General features: G+C 42.4%; 1 protein-coding gene across 1 annotated transcript in view; it reads left to right on the top strand.

Moving 5' to 3' along the window:
* Positions 1–12985, top strand: part of SLC9A2 (solute carrier family 9 member A2) — an 89405-nt gene extending 76420 nt beyond the window's left edge. Inside the window, exons 9-12 of the mRNA XM_069583729.1 lie at positions 2557–2653; positions 7265–7396; positions 9046–9136; positions 10342–12985. Of these exons, the coding sequence (XP_069439830.1) occupies positions 2557–2653; positions 7265–7396; positions 9046–9136; positions 10342–10712 (691 nt within the window). The 3' untranslated portion in view covers positions 10713–12985. The remainder of the gene's footprint in view (positions 1–2556; positions 2654–7264; positions 7397–9045; positions 9137–10341) is intronic.
* Positions 12986–15889: the final 2904 nt, after the last annotated feature.

The raw sequence follows: 15889 nt of genomic DNA, 5'->3' as shown, positions 1-15889 counted from the left end.
TGTCTGATTTATAGTCCCAGCTCTGCAAATAACTCACTGTGTGACCTTAAGCGGGTCCATCTGTTTCCCTGAGATTGAGTTTCTTCAAGTAGAAAATGGGGGTATACTTGCTCCTTGAAGTTTACTCCAGGTTTACCATTTATGATCTTTCTTAGGCACTGTTCTTTTTGTGGGTGCAGCACAAAATAATTCAACTATCCAGCTTCTCAGAAGGGAGTCATTGACTTCGTGGTCATAGAAGAAGGAAATCTCAGCTTTGCCTCTGTTCACAGTTCATCTTGAAGCCAGTCTAAAGTGGAGTAAAGGCAAAGGTTTAGGGTTAGGGAAGTGGGTAGCAAAAATTGATGGATAGTTACATATCATTTACATGGGTAAATGACTGTCATGCTCAGTATTCCACCTCTTCTGAAGTGTTTTCTTTGGAGGAGGATAGAAGCGAAAAAGAGAGGCAGTAAGGCATCATATTTCTGGCAATAATGAACTGAGTCAGACCAAACCACTGAGAAAACCAGAGGCAAAGGACAAAATATATTTTAAATATCTGCTGGAAAGCTGGACAGTATCCATACAGTGAGGAATTTCTTTGCTAGAAGTCAAAAAAGAGGGAAGTTCAAGAGGATAGAACTGGTGTTTATTGCTATTTTCTGTCTGGAATTTGGAGAACGTGTCTTAAGAGTCTAAAAAGCTACAACAGGGTTTTTGACAGACTAATTGGTCTTAGAGAATAAAATTAGAATTCAGAACCTACCAAGAAGGAGGACCATTTGTATGTACTCAGCTGTAGGTTTTTACTTCAAAATCCTACACCTTAACCCTCAAGGGAAAGAGGCCCAGCCTACAATTATCTCAATTCTTGACTGTTTAAATCATCAGAGACTGAGATTGCCTCTATCTCAGCTGCTCAAGAGAAGTAAGTTTAAATGTTCTCTGGAAGAAAATAAGATTGTAAAGAGCATTAAAGTATCCCCATGATTGTTTTATATATGTCTCATACTCAATCCAAAATAACCAAGCATATGAGTAGACAGGAAATGTGACTGAAAACACTGAGAAACAGTCAACAAAATATAAAATAAGAGTCGACACAAAAGGGATTCAGATCACTGAATTGTCAGACAGGGACTTTAAAATAGAAATAAAAACATGTTTAAGGAAAGGAACTGGCATTGACACTTTGGGCATTGTCATGGAGATTATAGAAACAAAAAAGACCAAAGTGAAGTATTTGAGCTGAAAATACAGTAACTAAATTTAGGATCTCATTTGACAGCTACCAAAGCAGACTAGATAAAGTTGAAGAGAAAAGGAATTAATTGAAAGATAGGACAGAAGGAAAGACCAGAATGAAAAACAGTATGAAAAAAAAAAAAAGATGAAAAAGAAAGTGAGAAATATATGGGCTACATTCATATATACTGAAAAGCTCCAGAAGGAGATGAGAGCAAAACTGGTAGAAACAATGTCTTAAGTAATATTTACTGAGGATCTCCCCAAACAGACAGAAGACATGAATTCTGACAGCCTCAAGCAGATTAGATAAGGAGAGAACCAAATGTAGATACAGGTTCATAAAACTGCTGAAAGTCAGAAATACAAAGGGAAAATCTTAAACATACTCAGAGGGGAAAAAAGAGACCTATTTTCTTCAAAAGAGAAAAAACCTGACCACTGATTTTTCGATAAAACCAGCAGACACTATTGGTAGCTTCAAAATTCTGGAAAAATGTAACTGAACCTAGAATTCCATATCCTGCTAAAATATCCTTTAAAAAAGTAGAATGAAAAACTTAGGAACTTCTTGCACTTAGGAACCCTAGACAGCACTTCGGAACTAGACTTGGGAACCATTTAAAACAACAGGATCACCAATAAAAAGCATAAAAATGTGAAGAATATTCCACTAGGTGGTGAAAAGGACATTTTTTTTTTTTTTAACAGCATGAGCACGGAGACTAAGAGGCACAGGGTTGACATATTTGGCCTCATTTGGAACCCTGCATGCCCAACGATTCAGATTTTTATTCACTTTGCAAGTGTCTGAGAATGACTGAGACAGTACCCTGAGTACTGGTAATGTGTTTATAAATAAACTGTAGCAAGTCAGTGAATCTGCAAATATGGACTCTTGAATAAACAGGATCAACTGTATGGACATACATAGTATAAATGGTGTCTTTGTAAATATTTCTAATGAGGTATTTTAAAAAATAAAGCCATAATAGTAAAATTCAGCTAATTCAGTTTTGTGGGAATATAACAATCCTATGCTACTTTATTTATGGAGCATTAGAAATAATAAAGTGATAGCATTGCAAGCTACTCTCGTCTTTCCTCTTTAAATAGTTGCATGAACAGGCTGAAAAAACTTGTGCATGATTAAACTTATGTGAATGATTTTGACACTGAAATAAATGTTTTAGATTTTAAACATTATTTTAAACTACTAAATAATTCCTAAGTTTTATTCATTAAGTTTCTTCTTTTTAAATGATGATAGAACATAGATGAATTTAATACTTGTTGAATAGTAAAATATTTTTTCCTAAACATTCACAGTGACTGTCGTGAAGAAAAAGTAAGGAAGCTCACACCTGGTGAAATGGATGAAATCCGAGAAATATTGTCAAGAAATCTCTATCAGATCCGTCAGCGAGTAAGAATAATTTATTTAGCAAAATATGTCCTTGCCTTTGGAGGAGGCAATGGCAACCCGTTCCAATATTCTTGCATGGAGAATCCCATGGGCAGAGGAGCCTGCGGGGCTATAGTCCATGGGGTTGCGAAGAGTTGGACACGACTGAGCGACTGAGCATGCACATACTTGCCTTTGGTTAAAAATGTAGCTGCAGATTTGACGCTGTTCAGTTACAGGGGCTGTTGCCACCATCGTGCCAGCCTCTGCAGTTTCCACACCAGGCACTTCCTTCCCTCAGACCCCCCGCCCCCCATACAGCTCTCCTCCCAGACACCTTGGTCAAAGGCTGGAGGCTGGAATCCCAGGGAGGTAAGAGTTCTGCTACCAAAGACTTGGAGATAAAAACATGTATTATCTAATGGTGAGGAAAGTTAATTGATTTCTCTTTAAACTTTTTGAATGAAATAGCTTTATCACTTAGAAGACTTTTCAAAATGTATTTAACCTTCTTCATTGCTTGTAAAGTGCAACCATTTCTTCTTTTGCTATATCTTCTGAGCCACTTCTTTCAACCCATTTCCATCACAGAGCCTCATTCTCATAGTTTGCTAGTGATACAGCCAACACTTGGTGTGTGCCATTTGCCAGCCCCCATTTCCGTGCGTTGTGTGTCTTAACTCTTCATTCTCCAGGAGGTGGTGTTGCTATTGTCTCCATTTTATGGATGAAGAAACTGAGGCACAATGAGGTGACCTGGTACACCGACGCAGTGCTTGTCAGGGATCCCGGTCACTCACATCAAGGGCTTTTCTGGAGCTTCTTAGCTGACCTCACAGCCCATCCCATTCCATCTGACATCATGGCGGCTCCACTCTTTTCTCAGAGAAGGCAATGGCACCCCACTCCAGTATTCTTGCCTGGAAAATCCCCTGGACGGAGGAGCCTGGTGGGCTGCAGTCCATGGGGTCGCTAAGCGTCGGACACGACTGAGCAACTTCACTTTCACTTTTCACTTTCATGCACTGGAGAAGGAAATGGCAACCCACTCCAGTGTTCTTGCCTGGAGAATCCCAGGGACAGGGGAGCCTAGTGGGCTGCCGTCTATGGGGTCGCACAGAGTCGGACATGACTGAAGCGACTTCGCAGCAGCAGTAGCAGCCACTGTTTTCTTCAAGTTCTTTTTATTTATAGAAAATGTTTTTTCAGTTGTTGTTGAATTCAATATTGTTTCTGTTGTTAATGTTATGACTTATGGGCCTGGAGGCATATGGGAATCTTAGTTCCCCAACCAGGGATTGAACCCACACCCCTTGGATTGGGAGGTGAAGTCTTAACCACTGGACCACCAGAGATGTCCCTTAAAGCCCCTTTTAATAAAGCATCTTTCTATTTAAAATAAGACAAAACAGTTGTGGCTTCCAGGCTCAACTCTTCTTTCAGTCTTTGGGATTTGTATTCAGGTTCCCCTTTAACCAGCCGTGTTTCCACCCACCCCTCACACACCTACCCATCAGCCACAGAGCTATGGGTCTGGATTCATTCCTGAGACTGTGTTGCTGTCTTTTCCATCTCCACTTGAAATGCCCCACTCCTTCCTGTCAGCTGATCCATACTCTCCTATTTTTAAGGTTTCCTCAACACCCTCTAAATTATTCCCCGGCCTGTCTTGGAATGGGCTATCACTTAGAGCTCCTGCATATCATATTATTTTAGCATTTCTTTTCACAATTTCATATTGTTTTGTTAGTTTTACATGCTCAACTAGATAGTAGATTCCTCAAGGCAGGAAATGAGTGTGGTTCTGTGGTACTTCTGTTTATCTCTACTAGATCTGATACGTTGTTTAGTCACTATGTTGTGCCCAACTCTTTGCGACCCCACGGACTGTAGCCTGCCAGGCTGCTCTGTCTGTGGGATTTCCCAGGCAAGAACACTGGAGTGGGTTGCCATTTCCTTCTCTAGGGAATATTCCCGACCCAGGAATCAAACCCTTGTCTCCTGTATTAGCAGGTGGATTCTTTACCACTGAGTCACCTGGGAAGCCCAGGTCTGATACAGTTCTGTGGATAAGACTATTCCCAAGAAGTACGCATTAATTCTATCAGAAAATGAACTTAATTACTGACTACAGTTTATTTTAGGAAATGGAATTCTATATAGCTTATAGCTATACTTCTCCAAGCCAGGCTTCAACAGTACATGAACTGTGAACTTCCTGACATTCAAGCTGGATTTAGAAAAGGCAGAGGAACCAGAGATCAAATTGCCAACATCTGCTGGATCACTGAAAAAGCAAGAGAGTTCCAGAAAAACCATCTACTTCTGCTTTACTGACTATGCCAAAGGCTTTCACTGTGTGGATCACAACAAACTGTGGAAAATTCTTCGAGATGGGAATACCAGACTACCTGACCTGCCTCTTGAGAAATCTGCGTGCAGATTCAGGAAGCAATAGTTAGACCTGGACGTGGAACAACAGACTGATTCCAAATCGGGAAAGGAGTACGCCAAGGCTGTATACTGTCACCCTGCTTATTTAACTTCTATGCAGAGTACATCATGAGAAACGCTGGGCTGGATGAAGCACAAGCTGGAACCAAGATTGCTGGGAGAAATATCAATAACCTCAGATATGCAGATGACTCCACCCTTATGGCAGAAAGTCAAGAAAAACTAAAGAGCTTCTTGATGAAAGTGAAAGAGGAGAGTGAAAAATTTGGCTTAAAGCTCAGCATTTAGAAATCTAAGATCATGGCATCTGGTCCCATCACTTCATGGCAGATAGATGGGGAAACAGTGGAAACAGTGGCAGACTTTATTTTGGGGGGCTCCAAAACCATTGCAGATGGTGACTGCAGCCATGACATTAAAAGATGCTTGCTGCTTGGAAGAAACGTTCTGACCAAACCAGACAGCATATTAAAAAACAGAGACATTACTTTGCCAACAAAGGTCCGTCTAGTCAAGGCTATGGTTTTTCCAGTAGTCATGTATGGATGTGAAAGTTGGACTGTAAAGAAAGTTGAGCACCGAAGAATGAATGCTTTTGAACTCTGGTGTGGGAGAAGACTCTTGAGAGTCCCTTGGACTGCAAGCAGATCCAACCAGTCCATTCTAAAGGAAATCAGTCCTGAATATTCATTGGAAGGACTAATGCTGAAGCTGAAACTCCAGTACTTTGGCCACCTGATGTGAAGAGCTGACTCACTGGAGAAGACCCTGATGCTGAGAAAGATTGAAGGCAGGAGGAAAAGGGGACAAAAGAGGATGAGATGGTTGGATGGCATCACCTACTCAGTGTACATGAGTTTGAGTAAACTCCGGGAGTTGCTGATGGACAGGGAGGCCTGGCGTGCTGTGGTCCATGGGGTTGCAAAGAGTTGGACGTGACTGAGCGACTGAACTGACTGATAGCTTATAGAACTAAAAATGTATACCCTGGACAGCCCTACTTTATAAGTTGTGTGGCTTCAAATATTAGGATATGATTATTGCTGGTGGAGACAGCCACTTTTCTCAATTTGAAAAGAAACACTGTTAATTAGAGGGTCATAGCACCACCAAGTGGCCCAAAGTGGTTGGTTTCCTACCAGTCCTTACTATCAGTAGAGAATGCATGACTTTTTTCTTCCCAGCCGCTACTGATGAGTAAATACATATAAGGTCCTGCAAAGAAGTCAGAGATGCTTGATGAATTCAGTCATTTTCCGATTTATAAAGATCATACTTTTCAATGAAAAGTATTAGCTGACTTTTACTAAAACATGAGTTTTTTATCCCCCCCCCCCCCCGTAAATAGAGAATTTTATTTGGTTCAATCAAACTCTGCTGCTGCTGCTGCTGCTAAGTCACGTCAGTCGTGTCCGACTCTGTGTGACCCCATAGACGGCAGCCCACCAGGTTCCCCCGTCCCTGGGATTTTCCAGGCAAGAACACTGGAGTGGGTTGCCATGTCATTCTCTAATGCATGAAAGTGAAAAGTGAAAGTGAAGTCGCTCAGTCATGCCTGACTCTTTGCGACCCCATGGACTACAGCCCACCAGGCTCCTCCGTCCATGGGAGTTTCCAGGCAGGGGTACTGGAGTGGGGTGCCATTGCCTTCTCCACAATCAAACACAGTTATTGAATATATGTGGGGCTTCCGAGGTGAGGCAGTAATAAAGAATCCACCTGCCCATGCAGGAGATATAAGAGACATGAGTGTGATCCCTGGGTGGGGAAGACCCCCTGGAGAAGGAAACGGCAAGCAGCTCCAGCAGTCTTGCCTGGACAATCCCCATGGACAGAGGAGCCTGGTGGGCTTCAGTCCAGAGGGTCACAAAGAGTTGGACAATGACTGAGTGAGTAACAACACATAACAACACAACCTGCAATTGCTGCCATTGTTACCCAAATTTGTTACCAAATTTGAGATTTGATAGACCATGAATTCTTTCAAAATTCATGAATATTAATAACCTTTGAATGTTAACAAAATTTGAAAGAGTGTTAACTTCTATTCCCCCGCCTCTGTACGTTCATCATTAAATATCTCTTCGAGGTGCAAAGCCAAAGAAGTGTAGTGAAGCGCTGGAACTTCCGGGCAGTGATCGGCGTTTTAGTAAAATGTCACGGGTGTCTTCATTTCAGACCTTGTCCTACAACCGACACAATCTGACGGCGGACACAAGTGAGAGGCAGGCCAAGGAGATCCTGATCCGCCGGCGGCACAGCCTCCGGGAGAGCATTCGGAAGGACAGCAGCTTGAACCGGGAGCACAGGGTAAGCGGCTTCACGCCTCTGGGACGCGGGAGGCTCCATCAGCAGAGCCCGAAGCCATCCCTGGGGAGCTGGTGACAGGACAGGGCTGTGGGGGGCTGGCCCACGGGAATCCTGGGAGGGAGCCCATGGTAACACCTTTCCAGATGTTCCTGAAACACCTGTCCTGTTTCAGACGCTGTCCGGGCACTTGGAATACGTTGGTGAACAAAACTATAAAGCTCCCTTCCAGGTGGAATTCACATTCTAGGGGGGAGAAGGCCACCAGGAACGGACCGAATAAGGAAATTGTTAGGTTAGAGGCGATACGTGCTGTGGACAAAATAAGCCAGAAAAGGCTGAGGAGGGAGGTTTGGGAAGGCGGGGAAGGCTCAGGCAGTGTGCAGCATTAAACTGAATGCAGGGGTCAGACTTCATTTGAGGAGTCACCGTTGTTCTTTCCAGGGAGAGGCTGCAGCCTGAAGGTGAGCCAGTCAGCCTGAGTGGAAACTTCCAGAAGGCCCTGTGTCTGTGTTGGGAGAGTTTCAGATTCTTTGTGCTCAGCATTCTGCTTGGTCCAGGGCCCTGTCCTAGATAAGGAAGCGACTTTCAAAGGCTATTCTGGGCCTTCCCTGGTGGCACAGTGGCTAAGAACCCACCTGCCAATGCAGGGGACACAGGTTCGATCCCTGGCCTGGGAAGATTCCACGTGCCACGGAGCAGCTAAGCCCGTGAGCCTCAACCACTGAGCCTGAGCGCTCTAGAGCCTGTGCTCAGGAGCAAGAGAAGCCCAGGCACTGCCGCAGAGAGCAGTCCTTGCTCTCTGCAGCGAGAGAAACCCCACAAGCAGCAACGAAGACCCAGAATAGCCAAAAGTAAATAATTGTTTAAAAAGTATATTGTGATTGAATATAACAGGCACTGCATCTCATTGTTAATAATGATCTGTATTGCACTGTTAGAGATCAAAATGGTTATGTCTGAACAGTGTTACATTTTATGTGTGAAATGTGGCAGCATCAGTTAAAAGTTGAAGAAACTAGAGGGAAGGAAATCTAAAGAAGAGGGGATGTATGTATACATACGACTTTGTTGTACACTTTGTTGTACAGAAGAAACCAACAAGAACATTGTAAAGCAACTAAACGCCAATAGAAATTAATAGAAAACAAAAGAAAACAATTTAAAGACACTAGAGTCTGTGGCATTGGAAATGCCAGCCAAGTTAGCTATAGTGATATTTTTAATTTGATCATTTTCAAGATTAAAGTGAATACAACTTAAACATGTTACATTTTTCATATATCTTCCTCCTTATATATGTAGGTTCTATGTCTTTTTTTTAGTAATGCTCTTATAAGTGAATGTTTCTGTAGCTTTTCTTTAAGAAAAGCCAGAGGTTTTCATATCCTTTTCCTAAGGGTCCCAGTTTATTTCTGTTTTCCTTAATAGTACTGATTTCTGTGATATTTTAAAAGAGGCTTTCTACATTTTAAATCACATGATTATCACTTGGAACTTTATTCCCCATCCTTACAGTTCCTCACCCAGTAGTTTTGGAATCGAGAACTAAGATTTTAATTTTTAACACCAAGATTTGCTGTAGAGTTGTAAACTAATGTACAATAAATGGTGTGACACCTAAATAAGGTTTTCTACTATTTTTTTGACAGGCTTCCACTTCAACCTCCCGATATTTATCCTTACCCAAAAATACAAAGCTTCCAGAAAAGCTACAGAAGAAAAAGAATGTTTCTAATTCAGGTAATGAAGCCAGTTGGAGCAAAAAGACTTTAAACTTATTTATCAATGCTTATAAAATGGAAAACTTTTCCATGTTTTCTTCTTTATTAAAGACAATGAGTTCGGTCCTTTGCAAACATAAGAACATGGTGACCTTTATTAGTGTTGCATCCTTTTGGAATCGAGTTCGGTGCATGCTATACATAATTTGGTTTTATCCCATAATGATTCTGCCTGACATAGCCAAAGCAACTATTGTCACCGTGTGATTGGTGAACAGGTAAATAGAAAGTTGTCCATCTTCAAAGGTTTACATTTAATTCTTTAATTCTTACTGTATTTCTAATTCAAATGTTCATAATTTTAATATATTTTCATAAAGGCAACCATATAATTGACTTCAGGCCTCATTATTAAAGCTTTGACATGAATGCTAATATCTCTTTATTTGATGGTAATCTGTATGTAGCTTTCAAGCCATACTGGTGTTTTGACCATTTTATGAAAATATAAAGGCAATAAACCTGCGCATGAGATTGTAGATCAGGACAAGAATCTGCATAATAGCAGCTAATTATTGATCTGTCTACTGTGTGCCAGACATTGAGCTGAGCAGTCCAGGACCATTTGGATGGGGCAAGTGGGCCAGCAACTGCTGCCAAATGGTCTGTTTGACATCCGGCAGGAGGCTCAGTGGTTAAAAAATCCGCCTGCCAAAGCAGGAGACTCGGAGACACAAGTTCAATCCCTGGGTTGGGAAGATCCCCTGGAGAAGGAAACGGCAACCCACTCCAGTATTCTCGCCTGGAGAATCCCAGGGACAAAGGAGCCTGGCGGGCTACAGTCCACGGGGTCACAGAGTAGGGCACGACTTAGTGCACACGTACTCATTCATCCCTTACTAGCATCTCTTGAACCTTAGTTACTTCATCTGTAAAGTGGGTGATTGTGAGGATTCCATAGGTTAATGCATTTGAAAGTGCTCAGTACAGCGGCTGGTACATCAGCAGCTCTTTAGAAATAGTAAGTGTGCACACTTGTGGACACAGACGTTCACAGAGCCTATGCACAGGCCCAGGACTCAGCTGGAGTCAGGGTGAGTCCTCTGGCCTTCCTGCATGACCCCCAGAGCCCCAGGGAGGGCCACGCAGGTGCTGGAGCAGTTGGTTGTATCATCTTCTCCCTAAAATGCCTGCCCACGCTGTCTTTCTTTTGCTCCCTGGCAGGTGGCAACAGCAGCGACTCCGATCTGGAGGCGGGGACCACGGTGCTCAACCTGCAGCCTCGGGCCAGGCGCTTCTTGCCAGAACAGTTCTCGAAGAAAGCCCCCCAGGCCTATAAAATGGAGTGGAAGAACGAGGTGGACATGGATTCCAGGCAGGATCAACCCCGCAGCTCTTCAGCTGCCCACAGTAAAGAGGGGTGCCCCCAGACCCCGGGTGTGCTCTGCCAGCCCCTCCTCTCCAAAGGCCACTTTGGCTCCGTGCGGGGTGACCGTGTCCACGAAGGCATCCGACCCAAGCCGCCCCCCAGGCTGGTCCGAAGGGCCTCGGAACCTGGAAACCGGAAGGGTCGATTTGGGAGTGAGAAGCCTTAATGGAAACGGCCAAAGCAGACCTGGGGGGAACGGCCCCGCCCAGCTGTGGCGTGTTACCTAGCAACCTGACACAGCAACGGAATCCACTTAAACCCTCTATGCATTTAAATACTGTCCTTAGATAGAAATCATGCCAGTGGCCAGTGATCCATGGGGCAAATGGTCACCCCAGGAAGAAGAAAGTAAAAGAAAAGTCCCCTATAGTGTCTTTGATGACTTGTTGCTGGCAATTGTGTTCTTTGCAAGCCTAAAGAGAGAGGAAAAAAAAAAAACCACAAACACAAAATACAGTTGTGCCTTTATTGAACTTGAAGGACAGAACTTGAAATTTTTAACACACCCTTGTTGGTGAAAGTTTAATATATACATATATGCCTCAGATTTTATTTATGAAAAAATATGTATATCTGTAATTAGTTTTTCAGTGAATGGCACTAAAAATACTCAGAACACCTTTCCACGGCGTCCAGGGCAGCTTCCACAGGATGGGGGCCAGGTCATCAGCTCTGGATGGTGGGGTGTTTCCTGATGATTCTGAGCTGATGGCTGTTGGTTAAGAAAGATCACAGCATGGAGCAGAAATTCCTGAGGACGCCAACAGCCAGAACACCTGGGCGGACGAGGCCTGGCTGCCAGACTGTAGGTCCTCTGAAGTTGTGAGAGTTGGCTGGTTTTTAATGTGTTCCTCATTCTACTGTGTTTGTGGGCGATGTACAGATTCCATCTCCCCGTTTCGTGTTTAAATGGTACCAAGAGAAATGTGGAAGGTGTGGGTGGAACCAGCTTACACTGTATGACAGGCTCAGGGCCAGTGTGGGATGGGACTTGGCCTCGTGCTGGGTGAGGGGTGACAGGACAGTGCCTGCTTGCAGCCGGCTGGCGGGTTTTGTGCAATACTTGGGGGACGGTGCAGGAGATCCCCTGTCACGCCCATCTGCGACCACCTGCTTTAGGATTTTTCTGTAGAACATTCTAGAACTTTGAATCCAGGACAGAGGCTCCAAGCAGACAAGGATAAAGGTTGAGATAAATGATATTCCGACCCTTAACAAACTGGTGGGGATTTGGGCTTTGAATTTCACACAGGACGCACTTTGGAGAATGTGGGAATTCTATTTTTTTTTTTTTTTTTGCACTAATTTGTTACCTCTCCCCTGTCAAGAAAGGAGTAGCTCAAATTCTTCATATAAAAGTGAATTCTACTCATCTGAGTACTTTTTAAAAGTATAGCAGAAAGACTAGAAATGGAACATAACCATTAAAGATTCATATTGGAATCGCTCAGACTGTAGATTTTATTGGCCTGTCATTTTCCCCTGAAAAACCTTTCTATAAAAGGTGGACTTGAACAAGACTTGAAATTTCTGGGGTTTAGATATGAAATGAAGCCACTCTCGACGGATTCACATTGGAGAGACATTTGCTGTGTCTCGCTCTTGGAGACATAGCAAAGGATACAAGTGACCACAAATAATCGCTGGAAAAACAAGGATAAATTAAACGAAAAGATCCGGTACTTAGAAATTCTCAGGCTTAGCTCTTGTCCCTTTCTTCTACCCTCACTGACGTGGAGAAGTAAATCTTCTACCCTTTTTTTTCATGTTCTAAAATCTTGAGTACTGCTGGATTATTAAGCATGAGGCAGAGGGAAGGGTTAAACACACAAGGTACAAGTGTAAAAAGAGCATGCTTTCTTCCCCAAACTCTCCCAGGTTGATTGGTGGAAAGCAATGTAGACACAATTTGAAGACTACAAGCTTAGGACTCTGTGCCAAAACTCTTAATTTTAAATGGAAATATTTATATAAAAAGTATATATTTCATCTGCTGGAAATAAATTAAAGCTGAATTTTAATGAAGAATCTTTATTATAGGATTATGATTCATCAAGAGATATGATATATATTTTTGAGAATTTGAAGAGTAAGTTACAGTTTATGAAATCTGAAATGTAAAGTTGAAATGTAAAATAATAACCTTAAAATAAATGTCCTGATTTTTCCTGGTGTCCAAGATTAATAAATATCACAAGGAGTCTAATGTTCTGGAACTAAAGGAGAAAACCTAAAGATGTTTATTAGATACTTCTTGTTAAGCACATAGACCAAATTCAGCTTTCATTAATTAAAAGTCAGATTAAAAAAAAAACTCTGGTATTGTGTCAATTTCTAAAAAAATGAACACGTGTCATTTTATCTATAATTAGTATCATTTTTCCTTATTTGTGGAATGGTAAAATTAATGACAAATAAATTTGACTTTATTTAACTTTTCTCTATACTTTTTATGTAATTAAATTCTAGACATTATGGGAGAATGTATGGAGCTGAAACCCTTTAAATATCCTAACAATCTAAACTTCTGTGGTACAGAAATATCCCTACCCTTATGAATAATTCCCGTTTCAAATAGCACTTGATACAATCAAGTTCCAATGTGACTGTGGAATTTTGCTGTGTCTTTGGTGTTTGCTGTAACAAATTCAAACTATTTATAAATGCAGAGTCAGGGCTTATTTTTTTCTTATTTTTTTTTTTTAGGTTTGGGAACATTTTTAACTTGATTTCTTTTTATTTTATTAATTATTATATCTAATATATTATTTATAGATAAAATATTATTATTTATATATTAATTTTTAACTAATTTAATTTATATTTTGACTGCACCACACAGCATGTGAGATCTTAGTTCCCTGATTAGGGATGGGAACCCATGGCCTCTGCATTGGAAGCTCCAAGTCTTAACCACAGGAGCACCCAGCTGATTACTTTATATATTATGCTAAGACTGGCTGTTGGGAGCTGAGAGCTGTTATGTCAGTTAGCAGACAGTTAGAAGTGAGTCCCGAAGTTTGGCACTTCTTAAAAGTATGCGTTCGCTGTATATGCCTCAAACATCTGGAATGAAATTCCCTTGGGCTCTTGCTAAGCTTTGTAGTGGGGGTGTACCATTTTACCTGGGTGGGGGGAGAAAGTTTGTTTATATAAAAAGAGAAAAGCATGGTTATTACCCATTCAGCATGTTTTGCATTGGTTACCTCACACAAATCACGTTTATGTTAAAACTGGCATTTCACAAGCGCGTATGAGAACGGTAGTATTTTATTAGTTCCTTGTGCATACTTGACTTGACTCTTTCAAGAGTGATAGAGGGTTTCTTTGTCCAGTTGAAGTAGCTGTGATATTATCGCTTGAGGCCTGAAGACTGAATATTGATTTCTTTCCTCAACCTGAACAAGTCAGGCTCATGAGTGGTATTCTGGGGTTTTCTGTTTTTGTTTGCCCCACTTTTAGAGCAAAATGTGTAGCTTGCTGGTACTTTATTTTTTAAATTATTTTTTTCAAGTCATCTTTAAAGCGATTTTTTTTAAATTTTTTAATTTTTGTGGCCATAACTGGCAACGTGAATCCCAATCTCTGAATATCCAGAATAAATATGGATAAATGGGCTTCCCAGGTGTCTCAGTGGTAAAGAATCTGCCTGAAAATGCATGAGACTCAGGAGACCTGGGTTCAATCCCTGGGTTGGGAAGATCTCCTGGAGGAGGGCATGGCAACCCACTGCAGTATTCTTGCCTGGAGAATGCCATAGACAGAGAAGTGTGGTAGGCTACAGTCCATAGGGTCACACAGAGCTGGACATGACTAAGCGAGTGAACGATAATCAAAATACAAATATTTTTCCTAACAAGATCTTTGCAGTCCACTTTTATACTGTTCATTAGTAATGATTAACAATCTTTAATGTTCATAATTATCTTTTCCCCTTGAGGAACAACACAAAACTATTTGAGAGTATCCACTTTCAAAATAAGAATCAGCACACTTAAAATGGATTGAATCAAGAACACAGTAGAAATTTTGTTAGTTTTGTTTTCACAGTTATCTGTAAAATGGTGAGTTTAGATACTTGAGAAAAACAGATCTAAAGTAAAAATAGTGCTTTAAAGTAAGTTGGGCTTCCCTGATAGCTCACCTGGTAAAGAATCCACCTGCAATGTGGAAGACCTGGGTTTGATCCCTGGGTTCAAGGGAACGGCTACCCACTCCAGTATTGTGGCCTGGAGAATTCCATGGACTGTGTAGTCCATGGGATTGTAAAGAGTTGGATATGACTGAGCGACTTTCACTTTCACTTTTAAGTAAGTTAGTATTTTTATATCAAATTAGAAATAAATTCTACTGTGATGACCTGAAAACAATTGGCTCACCATCAGTGTAGAATAAATTTCAGATTATGTATATACTGGATATGATATGGTTTACAAGCCAAGGGCTTGTTGTTTTTACTATCAAGATGTATTTTAGAATGTTGTTTAGTCATTAAATCGTGTCTGACTGTTTTGGGACCCCATGGGCTGTAGCCTGCCAGGCTCCTCTGTCCATGGAATTCTCCAGACAAGAATACTGGAGTGGGTTGCCATTTCCTCCTCCAGGGGATCTTCCTGAGCCAGGGATTGAACCTGGGTCTCCCTCAGCTCCTGCACTGCAGGCAGATTCTTTACCACTGCACCACCTGGGAAGGCCAGGCTGGCTTTTACTGTGGATTCCAAATGAAAAGCTCTTCCCTTCCAGATGCCTAAAATTTCCCCAAGTGGGTTGCTTCTCACCCCGACAGATTGCTCCATACCTACACGTGTCCTCAGAAAAAGACGCCTTCTCAGTGTTCTGAATGTTCCATAAATGTTCCCTGCCAGGTAACACAGGAAGGGCACAACGTATTGGACACTTGGGAGGAGCCTCTCAAAGCTGGCAGAGCTCCGCCAGACCAGACACCTGGGCGGCACCGCAGCTCCTCCCAGGTCTCCCTGAAGCCTCTGGGAGAGGCTCCTCTCCCTCCCTCGGTCTCCCTCCAGCCTCATGCCCCCCTCTGCCCCAGCTGCTCAGCCCAGACTACTCCTTCCAGCCTCCAGCTGGTCTCCTCCCTGCAGCCAGAGGGGGCTTCCTGGAATGTGAAGGCCCCTGGAACACCATCCAGCATGAATGCTTAGGGCTCCCAGTTATGTTAGCACACAACGTTACCCTGAGCCTGGCGGGTAAGCCCTTGGTGATTTAACCCCGCGCTGCTCAGCTCTGGGTGTACGCTGAGCACCTGGGGCTGCCCTGAGGTGCAGGGCAGGCTCTGGGCATCAGGCGACTCGAACATGGAGCCAGGGCAAAGGAGCCCCTCACTCT

The sequence above is a fragment of the Ovis canadensis genome, chromosome 3, assembly GCF_042477335.2.
Source record: "Ovis canadensis isolate MfBH-ARS-UI-01 breed Bighorn chromosome 3, ARS-UI_OviCan_v2, whole genome shotgun sequence".
In the NCBI taxonomy this organism is placed as follows: domain Eukaryota; kingdom Metazoa; phylum Chordata; class Mammalia; order Artiodactyla; family Bovidae; genus Ovis; species Ovis canadensis.
Note: the sequence above shows the minus strand (reverse complement) of the source record. Positions and strands in the feature narration are given on the sequence as shown.